Consider the following 27,742-nt stretch of genomic DNA (forward strand, 5'->3'; position numbering starts at 1 on the left):
CATTTTTGATATTTTCCATGCTTGTGTCTAGCGAAAAGTGGAGAAAATAAAGGGATGTTAAGAAAAAGATTCTAGTATCAGAAGTAAAACATTCAAATATTATGTTTTCATAGTTCTTCCAGATGTTATCCAAAAAGTAAGAAATTCATAGCAAACTTTCTGTAAAATACATCCATTACATGTTGATATCATGGAGACATTTTTCATTTTATCACATATTTCTCAAACCTTCTAGTGTGCCTATAAATCTTGCCTTCAAATCCTTCTAAACTTTCCACACTGCAATGTCTAAAATCCTGAAGAAAAATTATCCCTACCAATTCTGTAACAGCAAAAAGCCAGAAACATTTAGGGAATAAGTGTAAAATTAATGTTATAGAGAAAACTGATGCATATTCTCAGAATATTTTATTTTAATGTTATTTTTTAAATATAATTTCAATATATTACCATTATTTTAATAAAATTTATCAATGTTAAGAGGTTTTAAAAAAATCATCGAACAGTTCTTAGATTTGGGAATTAAAAATTTTCTATAGAAATGGATCTTAAAATCGTCGAAATGTGAATAAGTTCGCAAATTTAAAACCATTCAATAAAAGAATTCACAGCCCGAAAAGTGAAAAGTTGTGTTTAATTCTTTATTAGAGGGGGGAAAAAAAATATTTCGAAATGCTTATGTTTCACTTCTTGCTTAGAAACTCAAGTATCCCATCATTTATATTAGAAATAGAACCAAATTATAACCCATTCAAAAGATAACCATATATGTCATTGAATCACCAAAAGTATTTCTCCAAAATGGTAATTCACACTCAATGGCAGTCGTAAAAACAGACAGAAATTTCTGATGATTAAAATTGAGGAACTTCTGCTGATTTGGGCCAAGGACCAAAAATTGATTCCAAAAAATCTAAGGACCGTATGAACACTGAAAAATATAATGAGTGTAGACTTATAAAATTTTATATATTGTACTTTATGGTTCTTTACTCTGCAAACCATAATTATGTGAATGTGAGGCACAAATTTTAAAACGCAGCATGATACATATACAATATTTTACGAATTTCAACTTTTCTGTATTTGTTAATTTTTAAAAACACTAAAATGAGAGATAACTTTAAAGTTTTTGGTTCACAGAATAAAGGTAATATTTAACTTTAACCTGACATAGAATTTAATCTCTAAAATATATCTTTTAAAAGTTATTGTGCAGAAAACAGAAGGGAAGTGACTCTACTTCTTACAAGTTTAGTGCTTATATGTTAAGTTGTTTTCAATATATATATATATTTAAACTGTAAATAGAAAATAATTTATTTAAAAATTATACTTTATTCTTGAAATTGTCAAAGTTTCATTCTAAAGTATGCAAAACTTACTTATTTATGATGAATTGCAGAATGCATACAAATATGAAAATTTGTCTTGAAAAGTACCAAGTCTCTTTAAATACCAATTAATTTACATTACTAAGTGAACTTTATTCTCCAGACTATTTAAAAATAGAGATAAATTTTTAATAGCATTTTTTTGTTAATTATTATATGGATTATTTCAACTTTCACATATTTTTTGAACTGCTATTGGATTGACCAGGGACTGCTCTGGTTAAATCGAAATTTATTTTGAATGAAAAGCAAAATTAAACACAAATATTAACTAATTTAAAAATGGGTTGAATGTTCATAAGTTTTTCTACAAATAGGCAGTAGATAAATTCAGATCAAATAATACTTAATAAGAAAATGTATGCTGAAAACCACTAGGGGTTGGTAGAGCATAATTTGCTTGGGTTAGCTTTACACAAACTATGATGTCTAACAAATTATCAGCCAGTGCCCAAAATCATTATTTCTGCAATACATTTTTAAGAATAATTAAATTGCATTTGAAATTAGAAAGAAAATACATAATAGCAATAGAAAAAAAAAATTACCACAGCCATGTGAAAAAATAACAATAATAAAATAAAAAACTGTTTATCATAATAATAGAGAAGCTGGTCACATGTCAGTTAAATACATAAATAAAAATAAGTATGTAAAATAATAAGAGGAAGCATAAAAGGCATGTGTGCGAGTCTACTTGGTAAGTCACCTTCATTATACAATATCAAACAGTTTTTTTTTTTTTTTTTTAAATATATAAAAGGTAAAAGTTCTACCTCTGATAGAGTAGTTACAAGCTAAACCTTGCTTGTTATATTAAGAAATGTTACATTCAGCATTTCTTTTTATGTATTTGGTTTGTAAATATGCTTCTAAATAGTAAACAAAATATTCAGACCAGAAAATATAAATGGAAGAATTACATAAGCTTTTTACATTTTACATTCAGTTATAGGATTTCTCTATGAATTTTACATTAATAGAATACAAAATTTAAATCAAAACTGTTTCAAGATATCCCAAATCTTTCCGCCCTCCTCCTTTTCTTTTCCTGAAAAGTAAGAACACATTATAAGCAGAGCAATAATACTATTATTTCACTATAATGAAACAAGAGGTATTTCACCACAGTAATATATATATTCAAAATAAAGTAATTAAACGTAAATTAAAAAGCCTATGACTTAAACTAAAGCTGCAAAGTAATAAAAACTAATAATTCATAATAATTTATAATAAAACTTTCCATATACCATCTCTAAGGAACACAAATTTAAAACCATCAATGAAAAAAGTGTTTCTTGGGGATGGTATATGGAAAGTTTTATTATAAATTATTATGAATTTATATATATATATATATATTCATAGCACCATTTCATCAGCTGACTTTACTACATAATCATTTATTCTTTTGAATCAAAAGAGTACTACTATTTAGAAAATATTAAAATGTATACAATATAATGCTGATTATATACTTTAACGGAAATGAACTATAAGGATGAAAAACAAAACGAGTCAATTTAAAGAAAATTTTACTGGAACAAACTGATTCTTATAAAAAAATTTTCTAATAAGAAAACATAAAATAAGAAAACATAAAATAACCATGCTTGGAGAAGACATCAAATGTTAAGTTTGTGAATAGCACACCTTATGGTCAAATAATCTTCCTGTTTTGAGTTTTTGCTTTAACAACTTAACTATTTCATTTTCCTGCCATGTTGCAATCAAAAATAAGCATATTTTTTATAAACAGTTTTATATTCTAATCACTTATATAAATTTCAGATCAGCAGTCAAAACTGTTACAAGTATTACACTTATTAATTTAATTTTTAATTACGGCGATATTAAGGTATTTTTTCTTAAAATTGGCTTTTTCTCATGAACCTGCAGAACTGGAAAGCGCACTTTACTGGAGACAAATGTGAAAGTGTTGAATTTGCTGTAAAAGAAAATCGCAGCAGTGGTGGAGGAGGATTATTAGGATCCATTTCTTAAAAGATCCAAAACTGAATTAGATCATCTGAACTTTCCATTTCCTCATGCTCACTAAAGAATACTGATAAAGAACCTTCAGGACTTCTAGAATCATTTATAGAAAATTCAGACTCCTTATCTGATCCAATATCAGAATTATATTTTGTTTCGAGCAATTCACCATCACCCATCGTTATTTTATTTCATGAAAAAATTGGGAAGTAATGCATTTGCAAAGCCTAATACCCTGAACACATCCAGAAAAGTTCGTTGAATATCTTTACTTAATGAAAAGCGACAAAAACCTATACTTCAACTGATTTTACTATCCAATTTCTCCTGAACTACTAGAGACATCTATTAGAAACAATGCCCAAGTGGTAAGTAAGAATTGTGGAAAAGGCGGGAAACTCAGTTGATTAGTGTAGGGAAATACGCTGACCGTAGTGTACAGGCAAATAAAAAAAGTCACTTTTCACGGCATCCGAACAACACTCAGTTAGATGGTTAATATTAGTACTAGACCATGCACATACACACCAAGACAAATACTTTTAAAAAATTCACTGAATGTGTAATCATCTACTTTACCACCTAAACCAAGAAGGGGAATTTCATAGTTTCAGGAAGAAATATAGTCAGCCTTTTTTTTTAATACAGAAAACACATTAAAAATTGCATATGCATTTTTTGAACATTGTAATGAAGTGGGGGAATGATTGTCTCACAATGATGAAAGGGGTGCATGAAGCAGGTTTAGAACCACTGATCTAAATCGAAACATAGATCATGCTGTATGATTTTAAAAATTTTAAAAACAAGAAAATTGTTATAACATGTAAGAACATAAAACCAATTGCATTATTTTGAAATATTTTTACAAAATTCTTCAAATTTAAAAATCGATGTTTTATACATATGTAAAGTATATGCTGCTTATATGAAACAATTCAATTACCACTCAGATGAAAATTATAATTACAGAAGCAATCTTTCCTTGTATCATTTTTACAAATAGAGTATACCTAAGCACACTTTAATTTAGTATATCAAGATGATTTATTTCACAGGACTCCAAAGCCATTTTCTCATTAATATTCCCCTTCTCAAATGATCCAAATTCTACAAGAACCTTTTTATTTCATAAAATGTTAAGAATCCAACTTAAATACTAAGTTATATGCCATTAAACAGTAAATCAGACATGCCAACCTTTTGAGAGTACACAAATAAGATGATTTCTAGAAAAAAATTCTGAAAGATATGAAGTGTGAAATTTACAATAATTACGAAGATTAAAGAAATGAAAAATCAGACAAATGTATTATATCTATAGTAGTTGATTTTGCTTTTATTAAACAGGAATTTTACTTTTATAAAACAGAAAATTCAGCTTTGCAGTACTTCTTACCCTCTTAATATTTGATACTAAAGATATTCTCCACACTTTGCATTGCCCATAAAGAAGGACAAAGTGTTTTTTGGAGGGGGCTGGAATGCTAGAAGTGGACTCGCATACCACATTGCTGTGAGGTATGGTTAATATAGCTTTCAGAACTTAAGAAATCCTACAACGTTTAGGAATTCCAACTAATGTATATATCTTTCTTGTAAAACTTATACTTCCATTATAACACTTTTGAGGTGTAACAATTTCAATTCCTTACAATGGAGCATTGTAAACTATTTTTTTTTTCAAGTTATTTCATGCTATATTTTCATTCTCTCAACCATTTTTTGAGAGCAAAAATCGGAATTTATTCCCATACCATCAAAAACAACAGATAAAAACAAAACATCACTTTTAACTTAACAATTTCTGCATGAAACCTCACATCTTTCCTTGAGATTTCAGTTTTTAGTGCTATCAAGCTATTTTATTAATAAAAATTTGCCAATTACATACGATTTATCCCCAAAGCATTACTATTATAACTATAATAGAAATTGTTTTTAACACTGAAGATTGAGATTAGAATCTGGCCAATCTGGATTAAAAAATTTCTTTTTTGCAGATATTTTGTAGCTAAACAAAAGAAAGAAATCTATTTAATGTTATTTTAAAATAAATTCAGGTATTTTAAATTTATTTAAATATTTAAATTATTTAAATGTACTTGCATAAGCAAAAATATGTGCATTAAATTTCTTGATGGTATGTCATCATACTGGTAGAATTAGTTTCAGGGAGTATGCCAGAGAAAATTGCCTGACATTTGAAAGTATTATTAACTAATTATAAATAAATTTAAAAAGAAGCCACATTAAATGATATGAATAACATTCAAATAATGCTGATTACTTAAAGATTAAAAAATTACAATAATCAGCGATATGCTGGCAAATATCAAATGGCTAAGCTAAGACGACTTCTTACTATGGTTTTATTTTACTGCAAAATGACAAGGCATTTATTTTTAAAAAAATGTTTAAAAGATTTTGTGGTAAAGTCATGGGTTACGACATGGCCTCAACACGATTATGAAAATTCTCACCAATACCAAAATGACCCGTTTACTACTCATCATTAATGCCCGGTTTACTGCTCATGATCATGTCGCCAAATTGCATGTGTACCGTAGACTAGGATTAAACGGATTTTGCTTTATTCGAGAATGGGAAGGTATTTTCTTTCGCTCAACATGCACTGCACATGCGCATACAAATGTCTCGATTCTTGAGGTTACTGGAAACCTGTTTTGACTTTCTAAAATACAATCAGATTGGAGGTGCGAAAATTGGCCATACGCCACTGGCCCGAATGACGCTTACATGGTACATAACTCACAAAGAAAGTGTTAGATCATAAAAATCCCTTTTGGGTGGGATTACCATATGAAATTCCCCGACTTTTCCAGATTTTGACTAAAATAAATATTTTCCTTGACTTCTTTAGTCAGTTTTCGAATTCCCAGACTTTTCCCAGTTTTTCAGGTAGCATGGCAACCCTGAACATATATCTTTTGAAAATGTAGTGCACACTCATTATAACAGGCATAGATAATTTTAGTTACAGTTGCCTTTCAGAATAGCAGATTGTTTGCTGACCCAAATAACAGCTTTAAATCCCTTATATACAATAGTCACATAATATAATGTACCAAATATGAAACCTTTATGACATTTAACTGGCCAAAAATGTTCTCTGAGTTCATTTTCTTAAATAAACTTAATCACTGGTCCATTTTCATTATCAAAAGTATTTAAAAATTTCTTTGTATACAAATTTTAAATATTTCACTTTTAACACAATATTTTACACTTACACAGTTTAAAACCTCAAGAAAAAATGAAAAGCTTCATTAATTTTATTTCCCGTTTTTGGATTATTTTTAAAGCTCACTCCCCAGCCTCATGTATACAGTCGATTCAACATAAACACATTGGGAAATAAGCAGGATCTGGCAGTTAAAATTATATAACAAAAATGAGTTGATTCAATAGACTTGGCACATGGTACACCAAAGGAAAATTAGCCAATATGGGGGGGGGAGTCTTAACATGCATAGCACATTGCACGAAAGTGAAGAAATACTGTGCAACATAAAATTATGTGACATTTATTCAAACTATTTTATTTAAGAATACGAAGCAGAAAAATAATTTTTAATATGATTTAGAGGTTGTTATGCATTACATAATACAAGACAGATATCTGAAATCTTGAGAATAGTATTCTATGAAAAATTATTCATCATTTCCTTTTATCTTCACTTCATAATCATCTTGCAATTAAAATAAATGCAGTTCTTTGATATTAGCATACCATTTAATACTTCTAAGAATTACACTCCCCTATTTAGAATTGTTTATAGCCATAACCATTCATCAAAGTGCAATCTGTTGTGTGTGACATAATAAGGAAAAGTAAAGACTTAGTAAAAAAAAGTTACAAATGAAAGTAATTTTATAGTATGTGAAATGCCCATAGTTCATATGAATCTTTTTTTCAACACCATGTAGCAGCTATTATAACGACAACAACCATTCAAAAGGAACTTGTTTTCAGTTAAGATTGCTACTTAAAATGACTAAGTTCGTTTGTCGGTTGAATTTTTTTTTATCAAAATGCCAATTTCGTACCAACTGCTGTAATTTTTATCTGAACTATGAGTGTTTCACAATAGTCTCTAACACCAATACTTGTAATTAATATTTAGTATTTGCTACATGTTTTCCCATCCCTTTATTATGAAAAACAGTTTTCACACTTTTCTCATGAAGGGTTACAGTTGTAGGAACCTTTGAACAGAGGAACACACTAGTATATATACATTTAGGTATTAGGTAATGATAATTTTACATTACTTCTGACATATAACTTTTTGACATGAAATAATTAAATGATAAAAACAACAATGCAAAATGTAAGCAATAAATACCACAACAGAAATAGTCAGAAATAAAAAATACATAAATGCATTTACTTGCTCATCCAAGCTGGAGATAGCTGACAATGATGATACACTTGCTCCAAATTTAAACTTACGCTTCAGAAGCCTCTCTTTTTCTTCAATCTAAAAAATCAGTAAGCAAATAAATAAAACCTGAGGAAGTTCAATTAAATTATACTTCAAGATAGAAAAAAGCATTACAGAAAGCATTACCACACCTCCAAATAATACTAACTAGCACTCCTGAATACATGACCAAGTGCGTAAGATTTCAACCTAATTTTGAATCCTAGCGAATAAACTAGCTGTATGGATTTTCCCCATGCGTAAAGCTAATGTGAGTCAGTTCACTTATCAAGTCCTTTGAAAAGGCATTCTTTTCCCTACACAGCACTAGAGTGCTTTGCTGTACTCAAATAAACATTTTTACAAATTTTCCCATTTTAAAAACAGATTCTTTTCACTAGAAAAGTTAGTTCAAGATAGTCACTGAAAATAGAGCTTTTACATATTGATAAGGAGAAAAATTAATATTTTGAGGTTGGGGGTTTAACTCCTGCAAGATCCTTAAAAAACAGGTTATTTAGTACTTTATGTTTTTTCCCTTTTAAGAAGCCCTTTGCTGTTTCCAACAATGGCACTTTTAAGTACTTTGATTCATGCTGAAAGAGAGGCTTTTCTTTACAAGAGGATGGAAAATGCAGGGAATATTGTCTAAACCAGCATTTTTTAAACTGTGGACCATGACTACCTGGGGGTCGCCAAAAAATTTAGCATATTTGATATTTCTTTAACTTATTATACTTTTACAATTACCAAATATTTTTACACAATGTACCTGAAAATACATAAAGACAATACAGACATAGAAAACAGGAAAACGTTTCAATGCATTCTTATATATAATAGAAATGTTAATTTCGCTTGCTTTGCACAAGACGCTGTCATTTCGTTTGTTACTTATTTAAAATTTTCACATGGTTCTATGCATTAAAATTAGAAATTAATGCACCTTGCACCTTGCAATGCACAAACCTTGTAAGGCGTGTGTAAAAAATGACTATAAAAGTGCAGCAGACAGTGAAAATGATAGTGCCATCATCAATGAAATGCAAGCACTGCAAAATCTAAGAAAAATTCTTGAACTGAGAGGTGTTGATCAAAAAAAGTCATCAGCTGTTTTGCAAAACTGAGAAACAAAAACTAGTTGAACAATAATATGACACAAACATAGATATAATAGTTGTTTGTAGAAGATAGCATTTCATCAAGATTATAAAAAATTTTATAATTTAAAATCTGCATTAATAGTTTAGTTTTAGTATTAATTTTTAACTACTAATAACTATTATTTTTGGATTATTTAACCCTTTGATGGTTATGAACGAGTTCAGCTCGCAATCGAATCGTGCTTCATAATGCGCGCACACGAGTTCCGCTCGGGAGCAAGATTTTGACTGAAATGGTTAGTAACGAGCACTACTCGCGCAGTGAAATTTTTCCCCAATGCGTGCTGACGAGCTGACTTTGTTCGCCATTATTATTCTGCACTGATTGTGTTTCAAACAAATGCTACTCGCGAAATTTAGTTAGTTTTACTGTCTACAGATGACAGTACGAGTTCCATGAATTTCTTTGCATAATGAAGGTGGATTTTTTTTTTTTTTGACCTTGTTCATTTTATACGTATTTTGGCACGGTTTTTAGGGTGTTTGTACAGTAAAATGGCTCAAAAGCGAAAGTTAGATAGTTATGATGATGATTATGATTGTGATACAGAAAGCTTATCAAGTTTTAAATCTGATGAAGACTTTGTTCACAGTACTTCAAGCTCAGAAGACGATTCAAGCGATGAGGAAGATTTTTCGAGTGTTCGACAGTGGTGTATAATTGATTCAAGTTCTCACGCTCCTAGCCGATTTAGTTTTACTGGTGATGTAGGCATGAAAGCTTGCATGACAAATATTTCTGATCCACTAGAGTATTTTGAGCTGTTTTTTACTGATGAGATTATAAATCATATTGTTACGGAAACCAACATTTTTGCATAATGCCCCATTATGTGCAATTCCATGTTTTAAAATATATCACACACAAAAAGATTTTTAGGTAATTTATTATATTTTATATATTATGTATTTATATATTTTATATATTATGTAAATATATTTTATATATTATGTAATTTATATATTATGTATTTATATTGTGCTTCATAAAGTTTTACATTAGTTGTATTTATTTAGTCCTTTCAATTTAATATTTGTCTTATATTTATAATTAACTATTATTATTCATATAATTGGTTATAATCATTTATAATTTACTGTTTAATAATTATTTTAAAGTACGTAAAAACTTATTTATGTACTACAAATACTTTAAGAAATTTTTAAAACGCGCGAGGCGAGCTATCTACGGCATCGCCAGAGAAAGGTGACATTTTCGGAAGAACGGCGGGGGGAACAGCTGCCACTTTCGACTACTGTTTACTCCTAATGCTGCGCGAATTAAGTAAATGAAAACTGCTCATTTCCATAACCGTCAAAGGGTTAATGAATTAATTGTTAGTTATTATTTTTCTTGAAAAATTTAAACTGATATGACAATTTGTAACAGACGAATTGCCATCTATTAAACTTATATGCTTAACAAACTTTTGGAACAGAAGTGATTTTACTAAGTGCGAGTATTACACATAACATAAATAAGAGGAACTTTTAATTGACTCCTGACATCTACTTGCAATGAGTAGCAGAAAAATTATTATGCTAAAAGTGACAATCATGATAAAGGATAATTGAATGGGTGAGAGCACTGCAGTGAGGACATGCTATTGAAGAGCCCAACGTCAATTGCTCAAGCTAAAATATTTCATAAAGACTTGAAAACGCAATGCACATATGACAGGATGATTAACCAAATTTAAAAACCACCATGGAATAATGCAGTTAAAACAGGTGAGAAATATTCAGTTGATGCTAATGCAGCTCAACTATTTGTAGGTGAAATTAATCAAGTTTATCGATAGTGAAAAGTTACCTCCAAAACGAATTTACAATGCTAATAAAACTGGTCTTTTCTAATAATGAGTGTTCTAGACTATTTTGGCAGTCTCTGCAGATAAAACCCCAACTGCTGCCGAAAATTCTAAAGCCAAAACAGCAATTTTAACACAATGCTGCAGGAACGTGCAAATGTAAACTTTTTGTAATTGGAAAAAATACAAAACTTAAGACATTAAAATAGGTTAACTTTTTCGCCGTCATCTATCATTCAAATAAAAGAACATGGATTACACAAACACTAATGAAAATAATGGTTTGAAAACTACTTTATACTCAAGGTTCGGCAGCATTCGAAATCATTTGGTTTACCGGATGATATTTTTCTGATTGCAGACAACTGTTCTGCTCATACTTAGAAAGTAACTTATAAATAAAAGATAACAACCCTGTCTTATTCTTTTCTTCAAATTGTACATCTATCATTCAGCATATGGATACTGGAACGCTTTGTGTGCTGAAATGCAGATATAAAATCCATGCTAAATTTTCTGAACAGTCACAAGACCAGTCAAGAATTAAAATATTTTACATAAAATCTGCTGAGCGGAGCATTGCAAAGTCATGGGAAACTGCATCTGCTGATATTTTAAAATATGACTTGCATAATTCTATAGCCAGCTACCACATTTCATGATGATGATAGCCACAAATTTGTAAGTTTTTAGATATCACACACATAAGGCAAAATTACCCAATTAATAAAATTTATGAAGAAATGTGGAAAAATGGTAATAAATGAAGATGATATAAAAGTTTTTCACTGTGATTGATGACGATAATGCTTCAATCATCAATCAACTAAAGGATGGTGCGAAATCTGTAGTATGGTTCTAAATCAAGAAAATCTTGCTACCGATAAAAACAGAGGATAGACAGAAGTGATTGAGGCTGTTGAGAAAGAAAAAATTTTGATTGATAGTTAAGTGAGAATTCTTGACATGACAATTACACAGCTTGGAACTGTGGAACTTGTAACTGAACAAAAAAATTAGCTTTATTTTAAAACTGAAAAGCATTAGCACAAAAAATGAAGCAACTTGTATCGAAAAGATAAAACAAATACATAAAGCTTTTTTTAATCCCCTTACAGTCACACACTTCATTCTTCCATAAACAACTATTTCACATTCTTAATTTTATAATTTCTACATCATCCTACTAGATTTAAACTGATGATCTAAAATGTGGAAATTTCCAAAATTCAAAACTGCCAGTCTCAATGCTTCCAGATCTCAGACTTTGTACTCTACAGAGTTAAGAAATTATACACATGCTTCTTGAAAATCCTTGAAGTAATTTATAACAGTTCAAAACTTTACTCTTGGGAATATAATCATTAACAAATTCTTTGGGCAAATTTACATTTGTGCATAGTGCAATTTACCTCTGAAAGTTTTAATTTTTGACAAGGCACTGCACCAATTTAAAATTTTCTGCTTGTACAATAGACAGTCATTTAACACATCCTACATGAAATGCTATTTTAAAAGATTAATGTGCTCTATTATTTATATATAACTGTGCTTTCATTTTTGGTGTAATGTTAGGGAAACTGTGATACTTGTGTTGCACGCGCATTTCATTACTAGCATCTACGCATACGCTTTTGAGCTCTTTGAGTTTGTGACATGAGATTGTGAGTTAAGAGCGTGTGAGAGAATTTGTGGCTTCGAGTGGCCATAAACAATGTAAATTAATGAAAATAAAAGTGAGATATTAATACAGTCCATTGTTCCTGAGTCCCTGTATGTAACTGGCCTCTTGGCAGAATCATAGAGATATACTTAGGTAAAGACAATAAGGTTAGAGTAGTTTCAGTGAAAACAAAAGGAGGTATTTTTAAGAGATCAATTAATAAAGTTTGTGTTTTACTTATGCCAAATTAAACAAAAAGTATGTTATTAATTATTGTATTTTCTTATTATAGTAGTTTGATGTTATTATTTGATATTTACAATTATTTACCTGTATTTTGTATTGTCACACTGTGTAAAATTTTATTCCAAGATTTCATTTTGAATGATTACATCATGTCAAGGCGGGTGGTATGTTGCGCATGTGCACGAATTTCATTCTTAGCATCTACGCATGCACTTTTAAGCTCTTGGAGTTTGTGACATGAGATTGTGAGCTAAGAGCGTGTGAGAGAATTCGTGGCTACAAGTGGCCATGAACGATGTAAATTAATGAGAATAAAAGTGAGATAATACAGTCCATTGTTCCCGAGATCATTATAGTGTAGTGCCTGTACAAAACAACTTAACGTAGCGAGAGATTTCTGCAGAACTACTTGTGGTTTTTCTCAGTTAACTATTAGTTTTATCTATTATAATATTCTAAAACTGAATTTTAAATAATTTAATAATTTTATTTAATGAACTATTATAAAATCCATGTTATGTTGAATATTTATTAATAGAATTTTTTAGAGGTATTTTTTAAGTGAATCTACATTTAATGTAATAATACTAAAATTTAAGAGTCATCTAAAAATTCATCAATATAATCAAGTACTTTGATAGTAAAATTTAAGAGTCATCTAAAAATTCATCAATATAATCAAGTACTTTGATAGTAAAATTCTGATCAACTGCAAAAACTGATGTTTGAAAATTAATACATGATAAAAATCCATACATATAGCCACTGATGTTAGCTAATCCCATAATAATCACCAAAAGCAAACAGGTAAACACAACACTCCCACTTCAAAAAGCTCAAAGTTGTAAAGTCAGCAAAGAACAATGCTTATGTCTTTTGTTACCATAAAATATTTATCAATATGTGATGTTCGGCCATACAGCTGGTTCCTGGCCAATATTAAGCGACAGTATGAAAGAACCTGACCGAATACGTCTGATAAAAACAACCTCTGATGCTCACATCAGAATAATATATGCCTTCTGTTTCCAGTATCACTGTCCATTATTTAGCTGTGATAAAAGATCAGATATATGCCAAAAATTCTGGCTCTGTTCATTATTTTTTATTTCCTCAACTAAAAAATCAGATCTTCAAGGCCTGTTTTGATTCATTAAATGGAGAATATAGAGGGAGTTTTAAACATATGTCGAGAAATTATTTCCAGTACATACTCCAAGAATACTACAAATGCTGTGTTAAGTGCTTTTGAAAAAGATCATACGAGACTGCCATGAAAACTGCCCCTATCATGATAACTTCATAAAATTCAATTCAATCTCATTATTTTTTGACTAAATTTCGTTATTTGGTATCTTAAACACAATTCTATTGTTAATCATAAATGTTAGCTTATAAAAAAAATTTGCTTTGCTTATCATATAACATATATATTACTTGTCAAATATGTAAGAATTAAGATTCACAAATAAGGAAAGGTCATACTTGTTTCATAACTGAAGACACATTTTGACCAAACCTCTCAGCTCTTTTCTTTAGGACCGCTAAATCAGCAGACTGTTTAAAAAAGAGGAAAAAATTTCTAAATACCGTCTATGAATTGCAAGAGTTATAAATATGCAAAATATAAAAATATGTAAATATCTTAATATAGATGTATGTGCCTACTTTTATATCATCAAAACTAGAAAATTAAACAATACAAACAATAAAAATTCATCAAACTATAAAAATCATAGTATATTTAACCTTTTACATTGTGGCATACGATTGCATTATCTATGAAGATGGAATTTATTATGTGTGTGTGTGTATTTAATTATGGCAAAGCACACTAGGGCTATCTGCCTAAGAGGGGGGGATGCCTTTCGTGGAGGATTTTCTAAGGGAAACTGGCTTGTATACACGTTACACATGGGGAAAACCACGAAAACACCCATGTAGCCAGCCCGTTAGCAGGATTCGAACCTCGGACCGAACTACCAGTGTTCAGCGACTTTACCGCACGGCCGCTGGTGGGCCCAGGAATTTATTATGAAAATAAAGCTTAAAAAATAAAATCTGACAACTGCATGTTGTTGACTTTTAACAACATGCAATTATCAGACACAATATACACATCAGCTACCATAGCTAAATCTTATAAATATCATAATAATTTGCTTTGAGCTTTTTTTCTTTCTTAAAACTTTCAGGATGACGGGCACAAACACTGCATACTGTTGGGGCTGGCTAGGGTTTGGTAAAGCTCGATGATTTGAAGCTCAGTTAAGCTCGAGCTTGATTGTTTTTTTTTTGGGGGGGGGGCTTTCGAGCATTTAAAGTTGACAGAATTACATGATCAAAAGACTTATAATGGACTTATAATTCAAATAATATTTTTTAGAAATTTAAAAAAACCTTTTTCCTTACTTATGCATTTATATTAATGAAAAATATTTTAAAAACACCAGTGCATGTAGTGATTTATCTGATAGCTTCGACCTAATTTTGGTGCAAAAATTGTTGGCCACGGAAAATGTCCTCTCAGAAATAATTGACGTTGTTTTTATACTGTTAATAGCTTCAAGTTACCACTTTAAATTTACAGTCAATTCACCATTACTTTTTGACAAAGTAAATTCTTGACTTAATTTTTTAAAGCGGTCATCTTTCGGTAGTTTCCTGGTTGGAGCTTCTAATAGTACTTTAAGTTGTTCTTCAAGAGAAGCACCAACTTTGGTAGTTGTTTCGGCTTCACTGCTTGATTTTTCATTTGATGAATTTGGTGATGAATCTGGTGACGGAAATAAATGCTTCATCAAAGCAGCTGCTAGTTCTATAGAAGCTTTTGATGATGTTTTATTTAAGTTGTTTAGTGAATTCAAATCTATGATATTTTTGTTGATCTTGCTATTGATGTAAAAATCAATAGTTTCAGAAAGAGAACTACTTATTTCAGATTCTTGTTCAGTTAACTTCTCTCGCATAAAGTTGATAGAAATATATGCTGTTTGTAAAGTGGCTTGTTTTTCACCCATAGCGTTAAGCGCCACTTCAATTGGTTCAACCAATGATTGTAAGCATTTTTTTTTTCTTTTATTATTAATTTCAAGTTCTCTTACTTTTTTAGTGCTAACCTGATCTACTTTACATATTTCTGCCTTTCTTTATGCAATTCTAATGGAGAAATTTCAGCACATTTTTGTCACCAAGCAAAAATGTAACCAAATAAATTTATACAGTCTTTCCACAGATAAAAAATATTATTTAAAAGATCATGCACATATGAGATGCAAACTGCTACTTACAGTACTTGTACTGGTTAAGCCAACAGATCTGGAACTTCTTAAAGTTTTTTCAGATCTAAAATTGTAAAATATTAAAATTAAAAATTAAGTTTTTCAGAAAGTAATCATGTTAAACAAAAAAAGTTAAATATGTATCTTAAATCTTACTTAGAAAAAGAAGTTGCAGATGGTGTAACATTGAACCTTTTAGCCCTCATTGCTAATCTCTAAAATTTAAAAATAAAAAAATTTATAAACTTTAGAGAACATGTTTACTATGGCAGCAATTTTTCAAACATGAAAAAAAAAAAAATATTTTTAAGCTTCATTTAAACATTCACACACATAAATAAAATACTATTATTATCAATAGGAATTATACTTTAGCACTGCCACATTTTTTACATTTCAACAAACGTGACAATACAGTGAAATCACATCATGTCAAAACAAAACATCTACTGAGGATTTTAAATGATGAGAATACTATGATCAACAACATTAGAACTTATGGCAAAAAACCTCAAATAGATAGTGAAAAAATTTCCAAATTTTCTTGCTCTAACAAAAAAAGAACTAACATAGTTACACAAACCGAAAATAAGGCCACACATGATAAATATATAGCCAAAAACCATGCTGTGAAGAGTAAGTTCCGGTACACTGCGCAAAAAAAGGGGGGGACAGTTCTATATCTCCCACTTACTTTACACTTTACTGTCGCCGATTGACGAAATTCAAATTGCATTTTTCATGTCTCGAAAGCACAACTTAGGATATATATTAGATTTATATATAACACTGTTCTAACATAGGTATTTTGACACAAAATGGGACTTTTCTGAAATAACATACCAATGATACCAATGTTTCTCCATATTTTGATTCTACGACTCAAATTACGCTTAAATATTAAATTTTGTTAAATTTGGTGCAAAATTTATGGAGAAATTCAAAAATTTATCTTGATGCATTTCCCCCCCCCCAAGTTTGCACCAAGAATAATTCACTTGGCGAACTCCTTAATATATGGCAATCTACTTTCCTTTCCATTCCATTGAGCAGGAGCGGAAGAAAGTCACATCGTTCCTACCTTTTTACATTGTGCATGAGCACATAGTTCCTACTTTCAAAAAAATTGAACAAAGTGCCTAAACCATATTTGATGTTTTTATTGCTTTCAACAAATATGCAGATTTCAAAACGTACCAATATATAAATTCACTTATATTTTTGGAAATTTTGAATAAAAAACTAATTTTTTTTCAGATGTGCTTAGAAATACATCCACTTTAAGATGATGGTAAAAATTTTATAGATTATAATTAAAAATTTTTTCGAAAAATTTGTAAAAATTATTTAAAAATACGAATTTTAAAAATGGGCGAGTGTTATTTGGAATGAACCTAAATTTCAAAATGTGAAAGGAAGTATCAAATAAGTTTAATAAAAAAGAGATATTAATAAATATGTACCAAACTCAATTACCATTGAGGAGCTAAAATTTTGAGAGCTAATTTTTTAAAAACGACTTGTGTGATTTTTACAAAACTCAGCAATTTGGAGCAATTTTAGTAGTACAATTGAAATACAGGGGAAAAAAAAATAGCATGTAATTTCAGAAAAAGTCTGATTTTGTGTCAAAATACAGTAGAAGTCCATTAGTCCGGCATTCAACAGTCCGGAATGCCCGATAGTCCGGCATCGCTCCGGAAAATTGTAAAAATTTTGGTTTTCTCCAAAAGTGTGTCTTTAAAGCAAATAAAACCGCTCGAGAGCTATTCGAAAGTTTTCGGGGTAGTTCGAGATCATCCGGAAGCGCTCGGTATTGTTCGGAAACAATTAGCAGCCGGCTAGTCTCAGCCGTCACAACAAATTCAGGTGCAGTGCAGCTCCGTTAATCAATCACGAAGCGTCTTCGCCATTTTTTTTGTGCGTTGTTGTTTTGTGTCCTTTCACATCGCAGTAAACGTAACTTTTGAAACTGTTTATAAAAAAAAAGTGATTTTCGTTCTAACTGTACAGTGACCATGTTTTCAAAACCTAAGCCTTCGAGTTCAAAAGGAGAGAAACGAAAACACGTAACACTGGCTCTCAATCAGAAACTAGAAATCATCAAACGGCTAGAAAAAGGCGAGAATAGAAATGTTTTAATGAATGAGTTTAATATTGGCTCATCAACTATTTATGACATTAAAAAACAAAAGATGAACTAATGAAGTTTGCTTCTCAATCGGAAACAACTGAAAAATTGGCTTCTAGACAAACATTAAAAAAACCAAAATTGGAACAGCTAGATAGTGTATTGTTCAAATGGTTTAGTGCAGTACGTTCTGAAGGAAAGCCGGTAACAGGGCCAATGATTGTTGAAAAGGCAAAGAAATTCGGCCAAGATTTAGGAGTTGCTGAAAGTGAATGTTATTCTGATGGTTGGCTCAGAAACTTTAAGTTTCGGCATGGAATTCGAAGACTTGATGAAACTGGAGAAACCCTTTCAGCAAACCAAAACTCTGCAGAAAAATACAAAGACGAGTTTGAGAAAATCGTGGCTGATAATGATTTAACACCTGAACAGATTTACAATGCTGATGAAACAGGGCTATTGTGGCGATGTTTACCAACATCTACACTAGCTGGGGGAGGAGAAAAAGCAGCCAAGGGTTTTAAAAAAAAACAAAGACAGATTAACCGTTTTGCTATGTGCTAATGCGTCTGGAAACCACCGAGTGACCCCTTTTGTGATAGGTAAATCTGCAAAACCCAGGGATTTTAAGAATGTTACACACTTGCCTGTCCAATACGATGCTCAATCAAATGCGTGGATAACTGCCGCCCTCTTTAAAGACTGGTTTTTTCACCACTTTGTGCCTGAGGTCAAGGAATCCTTCAAAAGCCTTGGTCTACCAGAAGACACTAAAGCCATCCTTCTTTTGGACAATTGCAAAGCCCATCCGCCAGTAGATGAGTTAGTTTCTGGAAATATTGTTGCTACTCTTGAAGAAAATGACTCAGACGCCGAAACGGAAGAAAAGGAAAAAATCAGCTGGGCAGAAGCTGCAGAATCACTAAATAAGTTTATCTCTTTTGCCGAGGCTAGTACTAGCTACAGTGCTTCAGAAATTATTGATTTCTATATCATTAGAAATAAATTTTATACTAAACGCCAAAAGTCAAGAAAACAAAAAGACATTCGTGACTTTTTTAAATCTAAGTGAAATATGTTTTACAGTACGTGTACATACATTATATGAAATGCAAAATAAACTTTGTTGTATGTATTTGCATACTGTATTTTTAGTTTAATTATTAACCTAATTGTTCTTATAATTACCGCCCGATAGACCGGAATTTTCGGTAGTCCGGCACCGAGCCGGTCCCGAACGTGCCGGATTATCGGACTTCTACTGTACCTATATTAGAACAATGCTATACATAAATTTAACACATATCCTAAGCTGTGCTTTTGAGACATGAATTTCATCAATCAACCCAGTAGAACAGGAGATGTAGAACTGTCCCCTTTTTTTAAAAATCTCTCAATTTAATTGACTATTTGAGATCTATGATTTAAAACTGCAACATTTAAAAATGCATTAGAATACAAAATTTTGAAATTTTCAGAAATTATACAGTAAACTCTTAACATTCTTTTAAAATAATGTCATGAAGCCATTAATTGGATGACTTTTCTAAAATTAAAACAAAAATATAACATTACAGCACAAAATCACATATAATGCCATTCTTCCCATTTAAATGTTCAATATCTTAAATAAATGAGGGTGGAAAATTAACATTTAATGATTCTTTACATCGAAAATTTAATAAATTAAACATGAAAAATTAAGCATAATCAATATTTATATACAAAAAGCCATTTCACACAAAAACATCTTTCAATAATTAATAATCACCCTCAAATAAAAACTTGAAAATACAAAGTAATGCAACTATAGGTATAGGTTCTAAAACTGCAGATGTGACAGTAGCAAACTCATAATAATCTCTATTTTAATTTTCTTAAAATTACTTCAATACTAGCTCACACATCATATTTGATTAAGATAAAGTACAAATTATGAAATAAATATTTGTATTATTGCCATGCATTATTTTTAAAGAAATAAGAGTGAACATTAAAAAAAAATATGCCAACATTTAACATTTTATCAAGTATTCTATCGGATATAAAATATTTTTAATTTCAGTGTGCCATATTGGTGCCACTTAGAGAAGTGTAAACATTTTTTCTTTTGAACTTTTAAAACTTTTTTTTTTTTTCCCTTTTTTTACTGCTAGTTATTAACAAACTAGGCAATTTGAAAGCAATAAATGCAGTCATTTAACATTTTCATTAATTATCACTGGAATTCATGAAATCACATTGGCTGGATTTATTAAAAGCATTACATATATTTTCTTAGTTAAAGTAACTCTTTTAGGTGACTGATTGTGCCATAGACTAAATATCTGAAGTGACACAGACAACAAAAGTAAGGTTTGAGGATAATAATCCTTCTGAGATAAAATATTTATGGCAATACATTGGGAACTGCATGACACTGAACTGAGAATTCTAAATTATGCTGTTCCTAAAACAGCCTGGGGTTTTGCTTTTGAATTTTATGTGGCATAAGTGTGAAGAAAATGTTTAATAAGTTTATTTAACGATGTAAAGTTAAAAAGACAAAAAGTAATATCAGCAGGAGTGAGTCCAAGAGCAGATATACAAATTGTGAACCTAACAGAAGCACTTAAAAAGATTAATAAAACTTCTATTATTATGTTTAAATCTCAATCCTTTCAGATTTCCTTTCTTGAAACTCCAATTATAAATTCTTAGGGTTAAACATATTCATATAATGCACACTGCTTAAGAAGGACTCAGAGAAACACTCCACTTAAAAGTTAATTCAATATTTAACTCCCTATTCCACCACCCCCTCCAATTACATACTTCAAGGAACCAAAGTATTCAAGAAATGGAAATCTTGTTTCTGAGAATTTTTTGTGTGAAGAATAAAGTTAGCTTGTGCATTAAACTGCAATTAAATAACATCTTAAAAATTTGAAACCGAGAATTTGTATTTTACTTAAATTACTTAAAATTTTCAAGAAATATTAACAACAAAACAGCAATATTGTAGAATTTCCAGACATTACCAATGGAATGAGACTTACCTCATCATCTGTCATGCTTTTCAGTGACAGTTTCTTCTTGCCACCTGCTTGTGTTGTTTTTATAATAGATGTTGATTTCACAGGAGATAAAGATTTAGGAGTAGATGTAATAACATTAGTCCTAGTCAGTTGAATTTTTTTCCTAGTAACTGTACTTTCAGTCCCTTTTGTACTTTTTTTCAAAGGTTTGGATGGAGGGTTATCTGTACTCAATTTTGAGTCTCCTATTGAACTATCAACTATTCTCATTGAATCACCTTCAGATGAAAATAAGGACTGATCATTATCTTGTAAAGAAATACAAGAATCATCTTCTGCAGGTTTATTTCCATCATCAAATGAATCAGATCTACCTTCATCAGCAAATGGATCAACTGTTAAAAATGAAACATCTAAAATAGGAAAAGCAAATTAAATTTTTGAAGTGTTCAAGGGGGGATATATTTTAGACAGGGAGAACATGCAAAAATAATTCTTGACACAAAATATTGTATAAGCTATTCACAATTTATTCCACATTCAGATTTTGAAGTTCAGTTAATAAATTTTAATTATACACTCTCATTTGTTTGTGCAACAATTCGAGATATAAAGCTCCATGAGAAATTCCCATTTAACATTTCATTTAGCTTGATGCAATTCTTCAATATCATAACCTTCTGTCAGCCAAAATTATATAATAAAAATAAGGTAATTGCATGTCTCAGCCTTCAAAGAAATAGATTCCACTCACTTTCTAATTGCATTGACCCCATTCTAAACAGCCATCAGAGTGATTATCTATGAAATAGCCCACAGCACTTCAAAACTATTACTATATTTTTTAAAAAAAAGAGGGACAGAATGATCAAATTTAAATCAATTTTACATTATGCTGAAATTTAATCTTAGAAAATAACAAAAAGGATTCTAATCATTTTGCTCAAACTTTTTTTGTGCTAAATACTAGAATAATTTCAGTTGTCTTGAAAGGTAAAAAACATGCATAAAATTTCCTTTATTTTCATTGAAATCTTTCTCAGATTTCAGTGGCAGCTCTGTTATCAGTAATTAAGTTTTTTGAGAACCAAAACTAAAAGCTATTGAAATCAGTAAACTGCTGAGTCTAAAAAAATACTTTTTCTAGGAACAGCTGCATATCAGCAAACGGAAGATGAATATAAAATATTATTGACTAATACATTTTAAAGGTAACATTTGCTAAATACTCAATATTAGCTGCAAACTGCACATGGCTGACAACAGAACTTTAAATAACAAAATGATCTAAGAAAAACAATGTAGTAAAATTACCTCTGGAACAAAGGCAATAGTTTATCAATGGACTGAAATAAATTAAAGAAATTCTTTGAAGAATTTAATTCAATTAAAACATTACTGCTGATAAACTAAGGCTATTTTTAAAATCCTTACCTAAATGATAATTTGCTTTTTTTACGAGATAAAACATGAAGGATCAGGAAATACACTGAATATTGGCTTTTTTAATGGTAACATGTTTATTGGGAATGGAATCTCAGAAAATATACTAATTTAAAGGCTTAAATTTTTGCCCTAAGAAAATACACAAACAAAAATTTTAAGTTTGTGTTTTCTTATTCTAGCAGCTCTTATAAATATCTTGTAAACAGAGTAAAAAATTTAATATGAACTTTTAAAATAGTATTTATCTTATACAAGTCAAATTAAATCATAGTTTGAATAAATTTAATCAACAGTATAACCAAAAAATATGGTGGAAAAAACAAGGATATAAAAATTTTCCTAATTTAACCTGACTCAAAAATGAAACTTAGTTTAAAAAAAAAAAAAAAAAAAAGGCTTGAATACTCTAACTAAACATGCATCACAAATTGAGGAAGTCTTGGAATTTACTACAGTCAAAAGTCATTAATTCGGACACCCATAATCCGGACCTCAAAGCTAAAAACTTTCTGCGCATGCGCCACGTTGACACATGCGCATAGCCGTTTACGCGTATGCATAAGACCTTTACGACTGCGCATATGCAAGCGCAGAATACGTTTTCGTGTGCGCGTTTTATGTATAACGGACGGTATAAGCTAAAATTATCTAATTATCTATTTCAGTTAATGTTGAAGATTGAGTTGTTCCTTAATCTTCAAATTGGATTCGGCTTATTATTTTTTGCAGACTGTAAGAGCAAATTTATAAAAGTAAACTTGAACTTTCGATTATGTCAAATAGAATTTCCGATGCTGGAGCTCCCAAAGGATCTACAAAATGAAAGTATGTTTCGATGTCCATCAAACAAAAAGTGGAATTGCTGCAAAAAATGGGTAAAGACATGAAGAAGGTGACAGAGAGGTTAGTGAAAACGAAAAATTTTCGATTGACAAGTTAGTCGGTATTCTCGGCACAGCAATTACGGGACTTGAACAGCGGAACTTTGTAACTGAACAAGAAATTATGTTTGTTTATAGAATTAAAGACAAAGTATTATTACATAAAACGAAGCAACTTAAACAACTTACATTGAAAGTAAACAAATAAATATTAAGTTTTTTTTTTTTTTTTTTGTAAATTTTGATACCCTTTAGATCATAATTGTCCTTTATTTCATAAATTAAGGTTTCATATTTTTAATTTTAGAATTTCTGCATGCTATCTTACGAGATTTAAACTGATGATGTATAATCCGGAATCGCCGAAGTCCCGACAAGTCCGGATTAATGACTTTTGAATGTTTTAAAAAATAAATTTAAAACTACAGCATATCTATCAAGTGTGGACAAAACACAGAGAGGGAGGAAAATTTCCTCATAATTTACTCCAATAAAAAGTTTAAGGCTATTTCACAAAACAAAACAAAACAAAAAAAGGAGAAAATTGAAAATGAAATTAAAAAACTAGAAAATGCAGATCAAAAGGGGAATCTTGCATAAAAAGTATACAAAAGTACATAAAAGCAAGACTACAGTTTGAAAAACTAAAATTATATATAACCAATGGACTTTTGAAGCCAAACTCTGGCTAATAAGTACATTTGAAATCAAAAACATGTTACAATGAATCTAAATCCTAATAGTAAAACAATTGGCTAATCTTTGGAATATGGTAACAGGTAGTTTGGCGACATTTTGGTAAGGCGATAAAGGTTACTAGGTAGGACTTAAGCAATAATCTGAGAAGTACACAGTTCGAAAAAAATATGCCTTTACTTCGTGCAAACAAAATGGCGTCCAAAAAAAAAAAAAAAACTAGCAGGGTTGATCGCTAAATTTTTGCCAAAAAATCGCCAAGTTACCATAATCCGAAGATTCACCAAACAATTTGATGCTTTTTTTAAACATTTATTTTGAGGTGAAGCTGAATGCATTTTGAGAAATATGGTCTCTCTTGAAGAACATTGTGTACTTAAGAAAGAACACAGCTTGTCAGTCTCTAAAATGTATTCAAACTTATCCAAGATCATGCTAAACAAATATAAATCACTGTCAACAATTACCTCCATAATGGCACATGTAATAAAAATTCTGCATACAGTGAAGGTAATTTGTAAGAGCTTAAATTTGGTGCCCATATGTGTCAACCAAATGGTCAGTACTTTTTTTTTTCATGTTTGTGACATATTTACATAAACCTACTGTAACATACTTTTGTTCATCTTATATTGTACATATTCATATATTTTGGTTTGTGGTTATACATTACATTCATTACACTATCATGTACAGTGATCAGGTAGATTATTTATCCAAAATGACGAAAGTTTAATATACAGATTTTGTTCATCTTATATTGTACATATTCATATATTTTGGTTTGTGGTTATACATTACATTCATTACACTATCATGTACAGTGATCAGGTAGATTATTTATCCAAAATGACGAAAGTTTAATATACAGGGGCATTGATTTGGAAATAGATGCTATTTCTATGGATGAAAATAGTGGTGATGGTATATGGTGCAACAATGGTATTCATTCCTACATTGCTCATCTGACTCCCATGCATTTATTCAGAGCAGCTCCAGACATAAAAGCATCTCTGTTTCCCAACCTATAACTAAATTTCTTTTGCCATTTTTTAATAATTAAATTTGTACAATGCACATGGTTTCAATAGACAAATGTACATGGAAATTCAGAATCGTCAAAGTTTTATTAATTTTTTTAAAGAACAACTAACAAAAAAGATTAAGGATATATCAGTAAATGGGGATTAAATAAACCAATTTCTATGGAACTACAGCTTCATTTCTAATATCAATCTAAGAATAAGAAAGAAAAGTATACAAAAAGTATTATTATTAAATACACTCATGACCATAAGTCATGCGGAAATCGAACTCTAAAATAAATATATCACCTGTAAAATCACTACACACATCTTCAAGAATCATATGCAAACTTCAGGAAGTAACCAGATGACACCGATGGTACGTCACAATGACGAGAGTGTAAGAGAGTGATATATAAAGAATACAGGCAAAGAAGTAAAATTGTTCGCAGGCACTTTATAAGCATTTCAGTTGAATAACCGAATAGTTATGACACAAAGGACTCATTTGGATGATTTTTTACGTGGTAGAATTATCGGCCGTCTGGAATGTGGGCGTACCCAACTGGAAGTATCAGACGAACTTGGAATTGCCCAGAGTGTCATCTCCAGGATTTGGCAAGGATTCAAAGATTATGGTAATGTGAGTAGACATTACAGCACAGGTCGCCCCAGAGTTACAACGCCAAAAAGAAACAGGTGGAGCACAGCCTCAGACCTGTCTCATCAGTTCTCTTCAGCCACTGGTTCAACAATTTTACGGCAGACCGTGTACAGACGCTTAGGGCAGATTGGTCTATATGCTCGTAGACCTGTCAGATGCGTTCCACTTACTGCAACTCTTACTGTCGCCTGCGGCTAGCCTGGAGTAGAGAGCATGCATTGTGGACACCGCAACAGTAGGCTTGCGTGATGTTTTCCGACGAGTCCAGGTTTAGCTTGCAGTCTGATTCTCGCCGGACTTTCATATAGAGAGCTCCAGGTACCCGTTACCACCAAGAAAACATCACACAATTTATGTTTATGGATGACAATGGCTGTGCTCACCATGCAAACATTGTAAGCGAATGCCTTCAATTGGAGGATATCACCCATATGGACTGGCCAGCATTCTCACCGGACTTGAATCCAGTAGAGCATGTGTGGGACATGCTTGGCCGACGAGTTGCAGCCTGTCAACCTTCTCCTACATGTCTACCGGAACTTCGGAGAGCATTGCTTTTTGAGTGGCGTAATATCCTCCAAGATCAGATCGATAATTTGATACTCTGCCTAGGCGTTGTATGGACTCTATTGCATTGTCTAGGAGACATACAATGTATTAACAATCATACCAACAATGTAATATTGGTTTTTTGTAAATAGGTTTTTTTTTGTAATTTGCTCCAGGGAGAAAAAAAAAAATCGCTAATTTTTTTAATAATATCAAACATATAGCATCTTTTTTGCTCTTTACCTTTTGTTTAATAAATACGCTTTACAAATAAGTCAAATTTGTTTTGCTTCTAACTCTTCCTTTGCCTGATTTTGCATTATCCTGAATTTATGGACATGAGTGTATAATTTAATATAATCATAAAATAAATGTCAGAATAAGCTTAACTCCCTAAGAATTAATTAACAAGTAATTAACATTAAATTAGAAACAATGCCCTGAAACATTTATATTATACACTTTCAATAGTAACATATATATTAAAGATTAACCTGACCACTATTAAAAATTCATTTATTTTTTTAAAATGTTATTAAGAAGTAAAAGTGTGATGAAAATCCCAATCTATGGCAACACTGAAGTTTAGAAGTAATACATAATTTTACATACATTTTATTATGTTGGTTTCAAAAATCTTAGAACAATAAATTATATGTTAAAAGCTACAAAACATTTGTGCATTTTTAAACTGAAATTTTTCCTTGCATATTAGCTTATTGATATCCAATTTTTCCCACTAAAAACCTTTTTAAGTTCATTTACTTTAATACACAGATCACTGTTCCTATTAGGCTCTACTTCACCTGATAATTTTTTAATAACTTCAATAATATCCCTTTTTGAGTAGTTTTTTTTTTTTTTTTTTTTTTTTTTTTTTTTTTACATAATCATTATCTTCATCAATAATTTTCATATTAGAATTTTTAACAGAAATTTTAAAAAGGTAGTACAAGCATTTCAAAATAACGAGATTTGACATAAAAATTACCTGACAACAGATAACTTACTTGAAATAGTTTATAATGATAAAAATAGAAATATAATAAGAAATAAGACTTATGTTTAGGGAATGTTATACATGTCATGAATTTAAGTACCTAAAAAGAGCTGAAAAACCAAAACTAAAGTAATTGGTTTCGAGAGAGGAAATATATGTATAACAAGAAAAACATCACCCTCATTTCAACTGGTCACACTACATCAATGGTAAACACATTTAAGAGTGGAATGATAAAACATTTAACATTTCAATTACAGAAAAATCTCAAACATATAAATTATATACTGTGATTTATTTAGATATGATTAATCCTTTTTAATAGCACA

At 30.5% G+C, this 27,742-nt stretch overlaps 1 protein-coding gene across 1 annotated transcript in view; it reads right to left on the reverse strand.

Annotated features, from left to right (window-relative positions):
• Positions 1-1,969: 1,969 nt before the first annotated feature.
• Positions 1,970-27,742, reverse strand: part of LOC118185591 (uncharacterized) — a 31,336-nt gene continuing 5,563 nt past the window's right edge. Inside the window, exons 3-8 of the mRNA XM_035355477.2 lie at positions 21,174-21,565; positions 16,161-16,219; positions 16,014-16,068; positions 14,209-14,280; positions 7,808-7,897; positions 1,970-2,445 (exon numbers count right to left, since the gene is read on the reverse strand). Coding sequence (XP_035211368.1) covers positions 2,404-2,445; positions 7,808-7,897; positions 14,209-14,280; positions 16,014-16,068; positions 16,161-16,219; positions 21,174-21,565 — 710 coding nt within the window. The 3' untranslated portion in view covers positions 1,970-2,403. The remainder of the gene's footprint in view (positions 2,446-7,807; positions 7,898-14,208; positions 14,281-16,013; positions 16,069-16,160; positions 16,220-21,173; positions 21,566-27,742) is intronic.

The sequence above is a fragment of the Stegodyphus dumicola genome, chromosome 5, assembly GCF_044657685.1.
Source record: "Stegodyphus dumicola isolate Sdum_Otavi_A_Nest chromosome 5, ASM4465768v1".
NCBI classification, from domain to species: Eukaryota; Metazoa; Arthropoda; class Arachnida; order Araneae; family Eresidae; genus Stegodyphus; species Stegodyphus dumicola.